General features: G+C 39.9%; 1 protein-coding gene across 1 annotated transcript; it reads left to right on the forward strand.

Annotated features, from left to right (window-relative positions):
* The first annotated feature begins 1,046 nt into the window (after positions 1-1,046).
* b3glctb (beta 3-glucosyltransferase b) lies at positions 1,047-13,606 on the forward strand. Its single transcript, XM_084028809.1, has 15 exons — positions 1,047-1,187; positions 2,020-2,057; positions 2,150-2,189; positions 2,401-2,510; positions 6,632-6,708; positions 6,829-6,940; positions 7,119-7,255; positions 7,557-7,620; positions 7,809-7,925; positions 8,596-8,665; positions 9,717-9,830; positions 10,112-10,211; positions 10,476-10,595; positions 11,027-11,171; positions 11,659-13,606. Exons 1-15 carry the CDS (start codon positions 1,100-1,102, stop codon positions 11,782-11,784), a joined length of 1,458 nt encoding a protein of 485 aa, XP_083884935.1. The 5' UTR covers positions 1,047-1,099; the 3' UTR covers positions 11,785-13,606.
* Positions 13,607-15,718: the final 2,112 nt, after the last annotated feature.

Consider the following 15,718-nt stretch of genomic DNA (forward strand, 5'->3'; position numbering starts at 1 on the left):
CCGTAAAGTTTATTTGCACAAAAATGTGACGGCTCACAGTTGTGGTTCTACAGCAGAACCAGCCTGTTTAATTTTCATGGCCATGTTTAGACTCTGTGGTCAGGAGACTGTTGACTCATTTGTTCTGGATGTCTCCGCCAGACTGACCAACAACCGAAATCATGCTTTCAGCCTCATTTCTGGCTACCGCTTTCTCACATAAGACCGTAAAAAGACACCTGTCCTGAAAACACTATTCTTACTCACAGACACAATGTTTGTAAAGCCCATGGAGTTCAGTTTGTCTTTATCTGTTTACTGTGTTTTTCTTTTCATATAATCTCAGACCTCCATCTGGAGGGCAGACGGGGACAGACGGTGCACTTCAGAGATTAGTCAGCGAATCTTTTGTTGAGTTGCAGCATGGAGGAGGAAGAGTGTGGAAAATAAACTCTGTGGCATGACTCAGACCTTCTTTTATTTGTGTGGAAAAATACAGATATCTTGTGCTAATTTAAAGTACCAATCAGTTTTCTTTTAAAGCATTTTTTTCTGATAAACCTCTGAACTGATATTATACTTTAACGATATGACAAATGTAAATGTATACAAATCATGAGCACAGCTGATTTATATATTTTTACATTAAATATGAGATTTATATTTCATATAACTAGACATCATCGGTCAAATGTTTATAAAATGATACATAAGTATAATCTATACAATGTGTAATGTATCAGCCAATAATATTTGTAAGTAAAATCATTATCTTCTAGGTAACTATAGCCTCGCTGTAAAACACAACTCTATAATTAAAACTGTAATACTTGATGCATATTTACTATGCTAAACATGAACAACATTGTCTGTTAGTATAACTATTATATATGACATTATATATGTTATATACTATATCAAAATGAAGGACAAAATACTATTCTGGTGTACTGCAGCCTCGTTAACAACAGTACTGTATGTCAATGTAGTAACACCAGTGGCCTCTAGAGGTCGCTATAGCTCTGCACTAACAGTCCCCACAGTTGAGCACAGATTCCTGCCAGTACAGGAATGTAGCTACCGGTTTCGGCGGTTCGCCATGAACGGACGGTGATTTCAAATGAAAGAAAAACCAGCCAGGGGAACCATGGGACAGTATAATGTGGTGAACGGATGTAAACTGGTCGCCGTGCTTCTTCTTTGGCTTGGTAAGGGGGCGTCAACGCCCTACTGAGACAGCTACCGCGTTAGCTAAACCCGCTAGCAGTAAGCACGATTCACTGCGTCAGGACGGCTGGAAAATACCGGAAGTTGGTTCGATTTGGCCTTCAATGTAATGGTAGTTTATAACTTATCAACACATAGAGGCCATTACAGTTTAAAAAAAAACGTGTCAGCATATGTGTTTATTAAGACACCAATCATATTGTATTCGTCAGTGACAGTGTGGTACTTGCTTTGCTTCAAAATATTGAATAGTGAGTTTTAGTTTGAAATTACATACATGCAGGCGATTTTATAGTGGATGGCTTGACGCACACACCACAAAGCAGGTGAACTCGGGTTGTGCAAACCAGAGGTAGTTTAAGTGATGCACGTGAAGGTAATTACATTTATTGTGTCATGTATTTAAAAAAAAAATATGCACCAATGAAATTAGACAGAAGCGTCCGTGGAAATAATTAAGTTGAAAAGTGGTTCTTTTCATGCCTTCATAGTTTGTACTCGCTGCACTTAAGTTTTCAGTGAAGACAAGCTTATTGACAGAAATATCTGCATATTAATGAGATTCAACTAGCAATTATTTCCATTATTGGTTAATGTGTCTTGTCGCTCAAAGTGACATATTCAGTACAAAATCCAGAGATGTTCTGTTTCCAATGATTAAAAAACAGGCACACAATTTTGCTTGACATACGACCTCTGCTGTGAACTCTCACCTCTACTGGTCGTTAAGTTGACTGAAAGATGAATTGGCTACTCATAAACTAATCACAACTAATTAATGCTTTTTGATTACATAATAATCTTTTCCTCAAGGTTCCTCTGCTGACGACAAACACACTGGCCATGCTCACGTAAGTGCCTTCAGATTCTCACTGTCATCGTGCTTCATCGTGTGACTCAGCGTGTGTCAGACTTAACGAGAATCCCTCTTGACTCCCGGCAGGCAGCAGAGCACCAGGAGCACACAGCACACAGCTCTATTGGTGAGTGATGGGGATTTCACCGTAGATGCTCTGAGGATTTGTCAGTGGTGACACATTGTTTAGGAATCAATTACTTTTTGCATATTAATGAGGTCTGATTTGATCCAGAGAGTGTACATGGGTAAAACACCAACATCTGTAAGATCGTTCATTACAATAAACACATCGTTTCCAGGTTTGTTGTCACCTTCCTTGTGTGCATCTTTCTCAGGATTGGAGGAGGTGGTGCTGGTGATCCAGAGTCAGAGGAACTCCTTCCACGCCCGTCGAGGGGGTCAGAAGAAGGCGGAGGTTCTGCAGCAGGCTGCTGAGCTGGGACAGGTAATATCTGACCGGCAGAAGATTAACATCTTTGCCGGGTTTAGATCTCGGCGGTTGGCCCTGTTTCAGAAAGCAGGTTTAACAAAGTCTGAGCCTAACCCTGACCTCTGAGTTGAGTAACACCGGGATGGGAAACTCTTGAGTCTTTTGTTCCAGAACATTTGATCAGAGTTTGTTCACGATTCACCATGGCAACAGGTATTTAAAAGACAGAGCTTCCATTTTCCATCCAGTAGATGTAGATTGTGCACATTTATCTTTAAGAAAAACAGCCGGAGTCGGAGCAGAAAAAGTGTTATAAAGTTAACACAGTTACATTTTTCCCGTGTTGCCCATGAATTCATCATTTACCAGACTTACATTTCCTCAACAGTGACTGTGTATTAGGCTGTAACCTACAATAAACAAAACACAGGAGCCATTGACTGGAGATGAAAAATATTATTGTCTTCCTTCTGCAGTTGGACGATGATCCTGCTCATTCGGAAACATTAACATATATTCTCCACTATTTGTCTGTTTTAATTAGCAGTGACAGCAGAAATCAACTGACAGCTGTCTGTGTGCACAGAGTCTCAGCGTTATGTATTCATCCAGGATTTTCATTCTGACATACAGTAAACCTTGAAAAGCAACTTGACTGATTCGGTGAGGAAAACATAAGTCTGGCTTTGTAAGAGGGAGTAGACGGAGAGAAAGTCAGTTTGTTGAAGAAATCCTGCCAGCGAGCAAGTTAGCTCAGCATTGGAAATGTCAACAAATATAAGTGCGTACTCTTGCTTTTGGAATCGTTAATATAGGTACATCATTTAGTAAGCTTACTGCTTGAGGCAGATTTGTAGGAAGCAGTTTATGGTTGGAAGCACAATTAAGGGCTCAAGGTTGTGTATATTGTAATATAATATATTGTGTGGGCAATTACATAATGATGCTGCAAGCAGTTTGACTTTTAATGTGTCACTTTTGGAATTTGACTTCGCTGTCGTATTACACTGGTACCAATAGGTGTCCTCCTTGTCATAGAGCTCTCCTACCTGAGCTGAGAGGAACTCCATTCTCACACTGTAATTTACTCATGTGTGCCTGCAAGACTAATGTGTTATGCAGTGAATGAAGATCTATGGACATAACAGCATGCAGTAGAGAATGCAAAATTGTTGAATTTCCTCTGATGGGGATGGAAACTGTGAAATAAAGAAGGTCATGCTGTCTTTAATTGCCTCCGAACTCATTTTGAGAAAAAAACCCTCCCTGATAGAAAAAGATGCCAGAAGGCAGTCAGCAGGGGCTCCGTGGAATGATTTCCATTCGAACATGTTAGAAATAAAAAAAATGCCCCAGACTGTTGTGAAATCATTATTTCCCTTGACTGTGGGACGATTTAAGCGTCTCACATGTTTCTGGCGTTATTTGGCTGTCAAGGCAGGAAGTGGGTCGCTGTGATTTGATCATGATAATGTTTCGTCCTCCGAGTCTGTTGTTTGAGACCTCTGCCTATATAAAAAAATAAAACAAATGCGGTGTAGCATCTGGAGAAACTTGAATCATGGACACCTTGTTTGCGAACACATCAGTATGTGACTCAGCGGTGGCAGAATGGGAGCAGTGATTGAATTTGACACCTCTGGGATAGTTTTGGTTTTGAGGCCACGTGTCGGTTCGAGGTGTTTCTGCACCAATTTCTACCTGAGAGACATAAAGACAATGCAGTTAGTGGGAACTTCAAGAAACATTAGTTTAGCTTCATGGCTCTTAAGGACATGCATGACAGCTGTGAACCTGGATCAGTATTATTGGCCGAGTTTGTTTGCACGTACAATATAAGGAATAGGGAAGTTGTAAAAAAATACAAGTTCAAAGAGATAAATACTTGAAGCATATAGACTGCATGATTATGTACAATATGTAAAAGATGTCTATATAATGTGTGTCGATGATATGTTCATATTAATTATGGGAATTATACACCTCCCTCACTTTTCTATACTCTATATTTTTGCCCCCAAGTCTTACAGTTTCCCTTTGACTTACCCACAGCTCTTCATGCAAAGCTTTTATGAGCAAATCATTAAGTTGGCAACAACTGCTTCGCTGATATTATATATCTCTCTCTCTGACTGGACCTGCAAATTAATAGAGCAAAAGTGGAAATATTTTCATTCATGTCCACCCTAATTCCCTCACAGTGTTCTAATAATATTGCTATGTTATTCCATAAAATATAGAATATAATTGAGTAACCTTTCTTCTGTTGGCCATTCAATTAACATTCAGTTTCAGTTTCAGCCTTGATTTGCAGTTCGAGCAACACTATTACGGCATTTTCAATTCAAATGTAGCAGGTTTGTCAGCTACAAGAATAAGTTTCAAGATGACTAATGCTGTTTATGCCCTTACCGTACACGTAGGTGTCATGTAACTTAAACATAGTGACATCAGACAATGTGTTGCCTCTTTTTAGATGGCAGTTATGAAAATGAGCTTAACATTTGTCTTGTTATGGTTTAAGAATGACAATAATGTATTTTCCAACACATAGACTCTATGTACAAAAAGTTGTAGATCTACAAAACTAAGAATGAAAAGTAATCCGTCCAAAAGCCCCAGCCAGCATTTGGCCTGCGATCATGTTGGCACCAGAACAGAGAGAGGGATAGAAGACAGGCAGCTCTGCAGATTTCAACAGTTAGCCTACACCTGGCCCTTGGTGTAAGCCAAACAGCAGCTAGCCCTGCTTCCTCTCCAAACTCGCCCTGAAACGCGCGTGTGTGTGTGTGTGTGTTGTCTAAGTGAGGTAGACGAGTGAAATCTTTCTCTAGTGATGTTTATCACAGCCAGATACACCTTGATTGTAGCAGACCGTGTTGAACGAGGGCAGGTTGTGCGTCACGCCTGTCTCGGCTGACGTGAAACCAGGTGTTTATGTTCTCAGTTCGACTGTTTCTCTCCGATTTATCTGGAGAGAGTAGGAGTCCTATGGTGGCTGCTGGCCTTTTAATCCAGCCACATCATCCAGCCTCATTACAGAGTTGGCTCGTTTGGCCGCCGCTCTCTCTCGGCTCTTTCTGCCCGCATGTCACCACAACACTGGAAGTAGATGGTGATGAGCCCCATCGAACGCCCTCAGAATCTGAGGTAGACCTGAGAAGAGTGGACTTTCAGTCCTGATTGTCTGTTTGGACATGAAGTAACCGTACTTTTGTGGTGAATATTCTGTGTAATTGTAAGCAAACTGCCAAAACGTTGTGTTCATCATGACTCATACTAAAAGTTTTATCAGCAAGTGATGAAAATCAACTATTTTCATTGTAACATGGACACATATTTTTATTGTTAGTACTGCTAGAGGATGACTATTAGCAATGAAATATTTGATCTTTTACTTGTGTCTAAAATGTCACTTTTAGTCGTTACATTTATTAGATACAGTGCTCCTTGCTAAAACTCATGTTATGCAACAGTCCTGTAAAACGTCCTGCCTTCATGAAGGTTAAAATGTATTTGTTGAAACCATTTTAGCAAGTTGTGGATTCAACTGTATGACCATTTTGAGCTGTTAATCATCAACTATCCCTCGAGGAGTTGGTCAAACTTGCAGAGTCTTGCAGTAAACAAATCACACCATCTTCCAGCAGGACCCTAGATGTCTTTGATTGTCTCAGATTAACATTTAGAAAAACATTGAAAGAACACATTTTCATTGTTTCAGCATGATTTGACACTTAAATTCAATCAAATGCATACAATGTTTGTTTTTTGGTAAACTTAATGTGTAAGCTGTCATTTACATGATAGTTTTGGCTATATTTGTTTCCCAAATACATGCATATTCCACAAAAACCTGGTATATCAAAAGAATAAAATACAACATTAATGTCGAGTAAAGGAAGGTCTCTAATTAGCATTATTTTGTAACAACTAAAACATCTAACACACACTAATAAACACCTCTTATGGAGTGTGTTTAACAAACTCCTTTACCTTTATGACTGAATAAACAGATAAAGATTTTAGATATATAGGAGTGAACACACACACACACACACACACACACACACACACACACACACACACACAAAGTTTGTACTCATTTTCAAATGTAATTACTTTACGTCATGCAGGGACTTCCAGGTGTTCTTCTTCTCCATGAGCTGTCAGAGTATGAAGGAGATTGGAGTATCCTTCCTGCACTTCCTCAGTAAGAGATAAACACACGCAGAAGTCAGATTCAATGAGATTTAATTGAAGTTGAAGCTTTAATGACTCCTACAGCATGAATGCATGCATAATGTTAATAACTTCATGTGGATCTTTCCAGTCTCTCTGCCACTTATAGCCACTCAGCATCCTGGTTTTTCTTCATCGAGGAGGAAACCAGCATCAGATTGCCTGTTCTGCTGCAGGTCCTCCAAAGATATCAAGTCCATGAGGTGAGATGCAGACGCCATGACGTGCATACCTCTTAACAATACTGACTATATGTATTATACGGCATTTCCTGCTATGTGAATGTATTAATCGTGATCTTAACGAGCAACGGCAAGAAAATAACCGTGCAACTTTCTTTACATATCATCCTGACGTCGTGCTCCTTTTTGCGACTCAAAGGAATGGTTTTTGGGTAAGTGTCTCCATGACAACGAGGCCTCCATTATCCACCACTACGCGTTCTCTGAAGACCCCAGTTCCTTTAGCTACCCTGACCCTGCAGCAGGCTGGGCTCTGAGCACGCCGCTGCTCCAGAGGTGCGTCTGCATGAATGTGTTACTGATTTCCTTTCTTTTGGACATTTTGCTTTAAGAGGACCTTCATATGATTATCTCATTAGTACTTATTAATCTACAGAGCGTTGATTCAAAGGATCAAATACATCAAATCAGGAGCTTTTGCTATTTCTTAATGCAGAAAACGCAAAACAGGATTCGAAGACTTTGCTGAACCAAACCAAGAACTTCCATGACTGTGACTGTGTATCCTCATATACGGTTTCCATTTCTATTCCGCTGTTTCTCTTCTTTCAACATCTTTCACTTTCATGCGTTTCAGACTTGCTGAGCGGATCCAACATGAGCATCTAAAGTCAGATTTCACCATCGACTTGAAGCATGAGGTACTTTGAAACAGTTCCCAGGCGGTTTGTGATTCTATGTGTCATCTCTTCAATCCATCCGTTCTCTTTCTACCTGTGACGGGTCGGTTCGTGGGGACAGCAGACTTAGGAAGGCATTCAAGGCATCCATTTGAGGACCCAGATTGAGCCATTGTACCTCGTCTCCGTGTCTGTCTCTGGTTTTCCAGATTGCATTGTATATTTGGGAGGAAGGGAATGGTCCAACGCTGACAGCAGTTCCAGAGTTTTGTACAGAGACGAGAGACGACTGTGCCACAACATTTACATCCTACCTGCCAGACTGTGTATGTATGACTCTTATTGATGTTTAACAGCTCTGTATTTGTGTCTATTTGTATTTGTGAATGCATCTGTGATACGGATGTTTGTGGATAATAAATAGCCATTGATATACTGATATACCAACAGGCACGTGAAATATTTTGCACATGAATTCTTGTTACTGATCCCAACTGTATGTTGGGAAGTTGGGTGGCCTGAGGGTTAGAAGAGTGAGCTTGTGACTGGGACCAGCTAAATATATCTGGTGGTGCAAAGATGGGACATCAGCACTGCTTGTCCCTCATTAGCAGTCTTTGACCGAGGCCTTTAACTGCTTTCAGGTGTGAACGTGTGTTATTGCACCAATGTGATCAAGGTGTTCCTGCTTCCCCTCAGTGATAATCTGGTTCCATAAATATGCATAGATTTCCGCAGAGGTAATTTTCAAAAGCAGCACTTCAAGGACATCAAAGAGGGTTGCGTTTATGATTCATCACTTTAAATCACATTTATGACTCGGCAGTCCAGCTTGAATAACGTTATTCACATTGCCACTGCCGAGGTCTTGTAGAGGAATACAAATAACCAGGTCCTATCAAGGATGAGTGAGCTAAGTCAGTCTGAAAGCTAAATAGAAATATGTGTATCTTTTGTGAACGAGGAGGAACATTTTTTTTTGTGTCTCTTTTCTAGGGAGATCCGGTGTCGAGGGAAGAAGTATTTATTGCTGTGAAAACTTGCCATAAATTTCACTCAGAACGAGGTGCGTATGCTTTATTCCCAGTTGAATTAATTCAAAAATATTATGCAGTAGTGGAGGGCCCATTCAGATCATTAACATGAATAAAAGTACCAATAAATTAATGCAAAAATACTCAATTAGAAGAAAAAGTCCCGTATTAGAAATCCTGCTTAGTTATTACAGAAATATTACCAGCAAAGTTATACTAGAAAAAAAATAAAAATAAAATAAAATAAAATGAGTAGCATAAAAAGGAAGTACCTCAAAATGTATTACAGTACTCTAGTAAATGAATAATTACATTACACCACTGGTTACATTAGTGGTGGTTACATCTACTGCATTATTCTAATGAATGAATCTCAATAACTGTAATATTTCTACTTTTTGTCCATTGTTTAGGTGCAGTGAAGAGAAATTCTGCTTTTCTGGAGTTATTAAGCAATGAAACACACCACACAACACACTTACAAGCCAAAACTGCCAAAAAAAAAACCTCTTTTCAGGTTATGTTTATCGCAGAATAAATGGAAATTAAATGGAAATTACAGGACATTTAGCTGCAAAAAGTACCCTGCACTCTTTTTCTGTCACTGCTTTTTTGTTGACTGCCACTTACAGTCCGCTGGTCATCCAGTCCTGGTTAACCTGTGAGGTTAAAACTACCTCATCTACTGTCGGCAGAAAATGCAACCGTTTTGTGTAATTATCCAAAACATTTCTGTCTGTTTTTAGGGGTCAAAGGAGCCAGTAGTTATTGACTGACTGTTTTAAAGCAATGAACAACATCAAAAGTCGAATTAATTAACATGGCTGCTACTTTAAATTCAGGTTATTAAAATTGCAGCGCAAGCTGTCATAGTGTACTGAGTAAAAAATAATAGTGTGGCCAGTTATCATTTTGAAGTTTTAATGCAGATGGTGCTCTTACCCAAACCAACCTGCAGTGAGAGACGTGAGATTTAATCATTAAGTCCTTTGTGCACTAGGAACTCTGAGATTTCATTAAGAGCTCCATGTGTCTCTCTATCAACTGATCTCTTTTTTCCCCCTCTCCTCTTTCTTCTCACAGTACCAGTTGTGAAGGCAACCTGGGAGAAAGACGCTGGGTATTTAGAGTACTACAGCGATGTCACCGATGCCTCCATTCCCACTATTAGTCTGGGAGTGCCGAACACTGAGAGAGGTGAGCTGAACTTGGAGGTGTTGGAGGGATTAAATCACAGATTAATCCCCGCCCCAACAAATCCAAACTTTCTGCAAATTCAAAACCTACCCCACATATCTCTTGAGAAGTTGAGAATAACCCGACACTAACTGAAAACATGCCTTAAGCTGTTTGTGATTCATCCATCAGATTCACTCCAGTAATGATAGCGCTGCATGTAAAGTAGGTGGCGGCGAAGCAAACCCACAGCAATAGAGACGATTTCATATCCATGTCCGTATGTTTGTGTGTCCCTGCAGGGCATTGTGGGAAAACGTTTGCCATCTTGAGGCGGTTCTTGAGCAAAGCTGTGCCAAAGGCTGATTGGCTCCTCATTGTTGATGATGATACACTCATCAGGTAGCCGGGAGAAGGGATTCTGTTTCCACCTGCCACTCCTAATTCTCCTCATTTAAAGCATCAACACAAACTGTTCAAATGCATTATTCATTAAAGTTGCAGCGGTGACTCACTGAATTAAAATTATTACTTACTTACATCTCTTCAAAGGATGTTATTTATTTAACGATCATGCACCGATGCATGCAGGTCACTACTTGCATGCATGCATGTGCTTGACTCACTTCCTGTCTGTTCATTGATCTGATTGTTCTCCATCTATAGTTTGCCCAGGTTGCGGCGGCTGCTGCGTTGCTATGACCCGAAGGAAGCAGTGAGCCTGGGGGAGAGATACGGCTACAGCTTGCTTCAGAATGGATACAGCTACACCACAGGAGGAGGAGGGTGAGCCTGAGTGTGGTCGTGCTCTTGGTGTTCAGGTGTTCAGACAGAAAGTGAATGGAATTTGATGCGCCATTTGTCTTTATTCGCCTCGACAGCCAATGTAACCACCGCACAGGCGGTAGCTTTAAGCTCTCGACGGAGAACCATTTCTGTGTGTATAGACTGTCTTTACCTGACTCAGTTGGTAACTGGCCCAACACATCGCTGTACCTAAAAATAACATTGAACATGAGTTTAGGCTGTCTTCATCTTCCGTTGTGTATGTTTTTTACTCCTGCCATGTTCCCCAGATGTGTTCCTCTGCTCTTACGGCTGTTTGCTTTGCATTTATCTGCTCGACTGGTTATTTTAAAATATGCTCTACAAACATTGGATTCACTTTTGTGGGAAAACAACTTCCTTTTCTTATTTAAGTGTCTGTTCTGCTACAGGATGGTGCTCAGTCGGGTGGCGGCGTCCAAGCTGGTATCCAGTGGTTGTCGCTGTTACAGTGATGATGCTCCTGATGACATGGTGCTGGGCAGGTGCTTCACTTCCCTCGGTGTTCCCATCACACACAGTCCACTCTTCCACCAGGTGGGAAACACACACACGCACACAGTACATATTCTACATATGGTTATGAGGACCTCTCTTAACTATATAACCCATTTAACCTGACAAACACTCAATAACAACAATGTTCGATGGCGTGTTGCTCATCGGGATTATTTATAAATCAGCTTCCGGAGGAACAAATCCTCTGATCTCATTTCACCGTTAAATGAGCTAAATGTATTCCAATATCAGCCAGATTTAAGGCTTTACCATTTATCCAGAGTCAGCTCCATTCTTTTCATATTTGTCTTCAATGTGTGGGAAAAGACAGACAGGCTCCCTTGCGGGTTGCACAGGCAATAATAACAGGATATTGAATGAACTACCTTGGAGCACATTGTCACCAGCCAGTGGGACTCCCATGAATGAATGAAACATGAATAATTAAGTAGACTTATACATGGACACACACACACACACACATATACATACACACGCGACAAATCCCTTGTTCTTGATATTTTAGGCCCGACCGTACGACTACTCCGAGACACTGGAGGAGGCCGTCTCCTTCCACAAGCACTGGAACGTAGATCCTGTGGCCGTCTACAAACACTGGCTGCAGGACACACACCCACGAGATGAACTGTAGATAAACTACTGTAACTTTATACCAGACCCACATTGAACCCAGATTTGCACAAAAGCGAGGAGCTGAAGAAGAGCAAACGAGCAGCAAAACGTGCCCTGAAAACATCATTCTTAGCACTGATGAATATTTATGATTTCAACATTAAATGAAATGACTGTGGGTAATGTTAAGGTGGTAATAGAGTTATTAGCCAAGTATCACCTATTTGGTTTAACAGCCTGTGCACTGACTGTATGATTGAATCAGAGCTATTTAAAAAGAGCCGACCCAGCACCAAACAGCAGACAGACAGACTTGCTGAGTGGATACTGATGTTTCTTGGCCTCTGCTGACTGTTTAAATATGTGTATAGAGTGCTGCAGGGATGACTTTTATTCCAAGCCAACCCTGGAAGTGAGCATCACAGTGGTTCCCTCGATAAAACGCCAATGGTATTTTTATTTTATATTTGATTTTTGGATCATTGCAGAATATTGCAAAATATGCAGTTTGGCAAACAAAACATTATAATACAAGATAATTATAACATATTATAATCTTCACACCTGTTTTAGTACACACATGAGGCTGTGAGTGTGGGAACTGCCTTTTTTAAGACCAAAAATGAGAAATAAAATGTTATATTCCCTTAAACTTGTGTTCACCACAGACTGTATTTCAGGCTTCTAAAAACAAATAACAAACTAATTTCTGGGTTTAAGGACTCATCCCTGCAGCACTCTATTGTCTTAGTCATGGATAAGAGTATCTTTCTTCCCTCTAGTGGCCAAATATCAACTACTTGTTGAAAAAAAAGAGACACAACAGAGCTTTGAGCTGTGCTGCTAACATCAGCACGCTAACATGCTCACCATACATTATGTTTACAATGGTCAGCATCTTAGTTTAGCATGTTAGCATGCTAACATTTGCTCGAGGGCAGAAATGAGAGACTTTAAATATCTATTAGAAGAAGCTGGAGGACGTCCGAGGTCGTCTGAAAGTGCCACTTAGATTGTGAAAAATGATGTCACTACTGTCACTTTACCCCCCAAACACTTTTCTATCATGAACCAAGATGTTTACTTTATTGAAGGATTGTGCTGTCATCATGTTAGCATTGTGATTGCCAGGTAAGTATCTTTGAGGTTGGAAATCTCTACAAAGGAGATCTGAAGTTGTAGACAGAAAAGTCAGGCATTAGCTAAGATAAAAAAAATCTATAAAATAGGTAACAGTATTAAAAAGGCTAAAATACATTTAAGCTCAGAATAGAGACAATTAACAAAGGAGCAATTTACCATAGTATTACCAATAGTCTTGGTGATGGTAATCCATTTATTTCAGTAATGTTTTCTAATATTTTGTGTTCATTTCACTTCCAGACACTTTTTACAAAATCACTTTTTGGAAATATGCCGATAGATGTCAAACTTTTATATATTCTGGGGGGAAAATGCATAAAAGTTGTGTGTACATGTTTTAATGAGCTTGCTGAATAGTAATTACCTGAATGAGTCTCTAATGGAGGAATTCTGAATTAAGTTTTGTCTAATTTTTTGTATAATTTTATTTTTTATGGGAGTCACTGTGGATGGGTGTAAAAGTAATTACAACCACAGCTGGCAAGCCTGTGTCAAAATGTCCTTTTGCAGCTGTTTTTATGAATATACAAATGTGAGTACTCGCTAAAACCTGCTAAATCAGACTTTTTAAATCATTTGAAAATAAAAGATTCATAAGGTTGAGCAAAACTTTTTTTGTGCATGTTTTTTTGTGTTTGCCTCATAACAGAATGACACAAGTTTGAGTGACGAAAGTGAGAATCGCATGCAGTTGTAGGACACGGATTGAAAAACAGAACCACTCAACCTTTGATGATGATTACAGTTGTGTTATTTATAATATAAATAGAAGGCTTTTCTAGCCTTTCCGGCTACTTCACACTACATTCAGTCTATTTTCCCATTCACATACATAAACACAGCGACATTTAGGGTTCAGTATCTTGTCCTCTTCGGCATGTGGACTGTAGGAGCCGGCTTTCTGAGCCACAGCCGCCAGAAGGCTAATTGGTCGCCGAGTGATCGCCACGCTGAGGATGCCACTCGAATATATTACATTTTCTTTTCTCTGCCTCAGCTTGTCTTTCATACTCCCAGACTTTTCTTTCTCATTGCGGCCAGAATCCCATAAATCGCGAAAGTGCCTTAGTATCATGTCACCGTGACATCCGTTACTATAGCAACAGGGACATTGACTACGCGTAGGGACGGTCCTGTCGTGACAGTTTCTTCTTTGGCGGCTTTGTGTGATGTCTACCGGATGACATATTGTTGTAAATATGTATCCAGTTGGTTTTGAGAAAGAAAGAATGAATACATTCTCACTTCACTGCCACATTATTCATACAGCGTTGGATTGTCGCCGGGTTTAATTTGCATTGATATATGTAAATGTTCTTCTGTGTGAGGGAAATAAAAATGGTTCAAACAATACATAAAGTAAGACGGTCTATTCTCCTTTGCTCTCCTAAACTTTCAGACGTTATCATTTGTATTATTTTTTTATCACAATTCCCTTACATTTCCATGAGGTTGCAGCTGCAGGGATGTCGTACAGTTCGGGGCCTATTACTACACGGCTCTTTCATGTGTAAATGTCTCTTCAAGCTTCACAAAAATGGATCGCTCTGTTCCTCCTGCAACTTTCATTCACAGACTCGCACACATGCAGACACACACCCACCAACATTAATGCTGTGAGACTCTCTCTGATCATACCGGTTGGTCTTCCTGTTGCCGAGATTCTGCCATCATTTGTTTCTTTAGCTTTCACCACATTTCTGATTAATCATTTTTCTTACCGGAGAAAATGGACGCAGTTCATCAAAGCCAAATCTTATAAAAAATCTTGTATGATTGGGAGGTATATTCAGTGACTCATGAATCATTTTGAGGCTAAATATTTCTCATAAACCTCCATAAACCTCCTTCTTTCTTTGCTGTTTTCTAATTAAAATCATATCACCGCCTGATTAAACAAACTGGACATTGTCAACAGACAATGTCCAGTTTGTTTAATCAGGTCAGCTTTCTCGTCAAAGCTGTTTGGGAAAGGGGTTTCACAAAATTCAAATATGTTCATATTAACAAAAAGCACACCTCCTTATCTTCACATAAAATGTGCTGTTAAGTCATAATCCAGAAGAAAAATGGATGTACAAACCCTGTAAATGCACAGTGCCTGATTGTATGATTCATATTCTCATAGCACCTTGGACACTTCTTCTAATTGTGTTATTCTTGTAGCACTATTTTTATACACGGCTCCCCCTCAGACTTTGTGTTGTTTTGTCTAATAATTGTTCTTTACTTGTTCTCGGTATCAAAATGCTGTGAAATCTTATCAATCCATTCAAATCCATTCCTGTTTCCTATATCTTTCTCTATCTAAGCTTTGATAGACATCAGAGGAATGATTGAGTACTCCCATCAACGATATTAGCACTGACTTACTGGGACCCCTTACTTCCCATCTCACTTTCATGACTGCAAGACACAGCTGCTGACTGGCTGGTTTATTTATTCCTCACACACACACAACTGATAATGAATCTAGAGGCAAGCTGTGTATTATGATGGGTAGAAATGGTGGAAGCTTAAGAGTTGTACACACACTTAAGAGTCTAAGACGTCTGCAGAAGTTTCCATGGTAATACTCCGCCAGGCTTGTATGGCTTCACTTCTTCTTCTTCTTGCCTTTTGTTTGGTCTTAACAACTGAAATCTCCGCTCAGGCGGATTGAGGTCTAAAATTCTAGACCAATGGAAATCCAAGTGCTTTTGTCCTTCCTGCTACAGCATTCATCTGAGCTGTAAATCAATCATCCTGTGTTCTCTTTTGAGGGGAAAAACAAAAGGGAGACGTTTATATTTTATATTTTTTGGTCTGAT

This window comes from Eutrigla gurnardus (genome assembly GCF_963514095.1).
Source record: "Eutrigla gurnardus genome assembly, chromosome: 15".
NCBI lineage: Eukaryota > Metazoa > Chordata > Actinopteri > Perciformes > Triglidae > Eutrigla > Eutrigla gurnardus.

What these genes read in the sequence shown, in the direction of transcription:
- b3glctb (XM_084028809.1), top strand. Translation starts at nt 1,100, where the DNA reads ATGAAAGAAAAACCAGCCAGGGGAACCATGGGACAGTATAATGTGGTG. An exon ending in CGTGCTTCTTCTTTGGCTTG is followed by an intron (nt 1,188 to 2,019) that starts GTAAGGGGGCGT and finishes CTTTTCCTCAAG; the next exon opens with GTTCCTCTGCTGACGACAAA. An exon ending in CACAGCACACAGCTCTATTG is followed by an intron (nt 2,190 to 2,400) that starts GTGAGTGATGGG and finishes CATCTTTCTCAG; the next exon opens with GATTGGAGGAGGTGGTGCTG.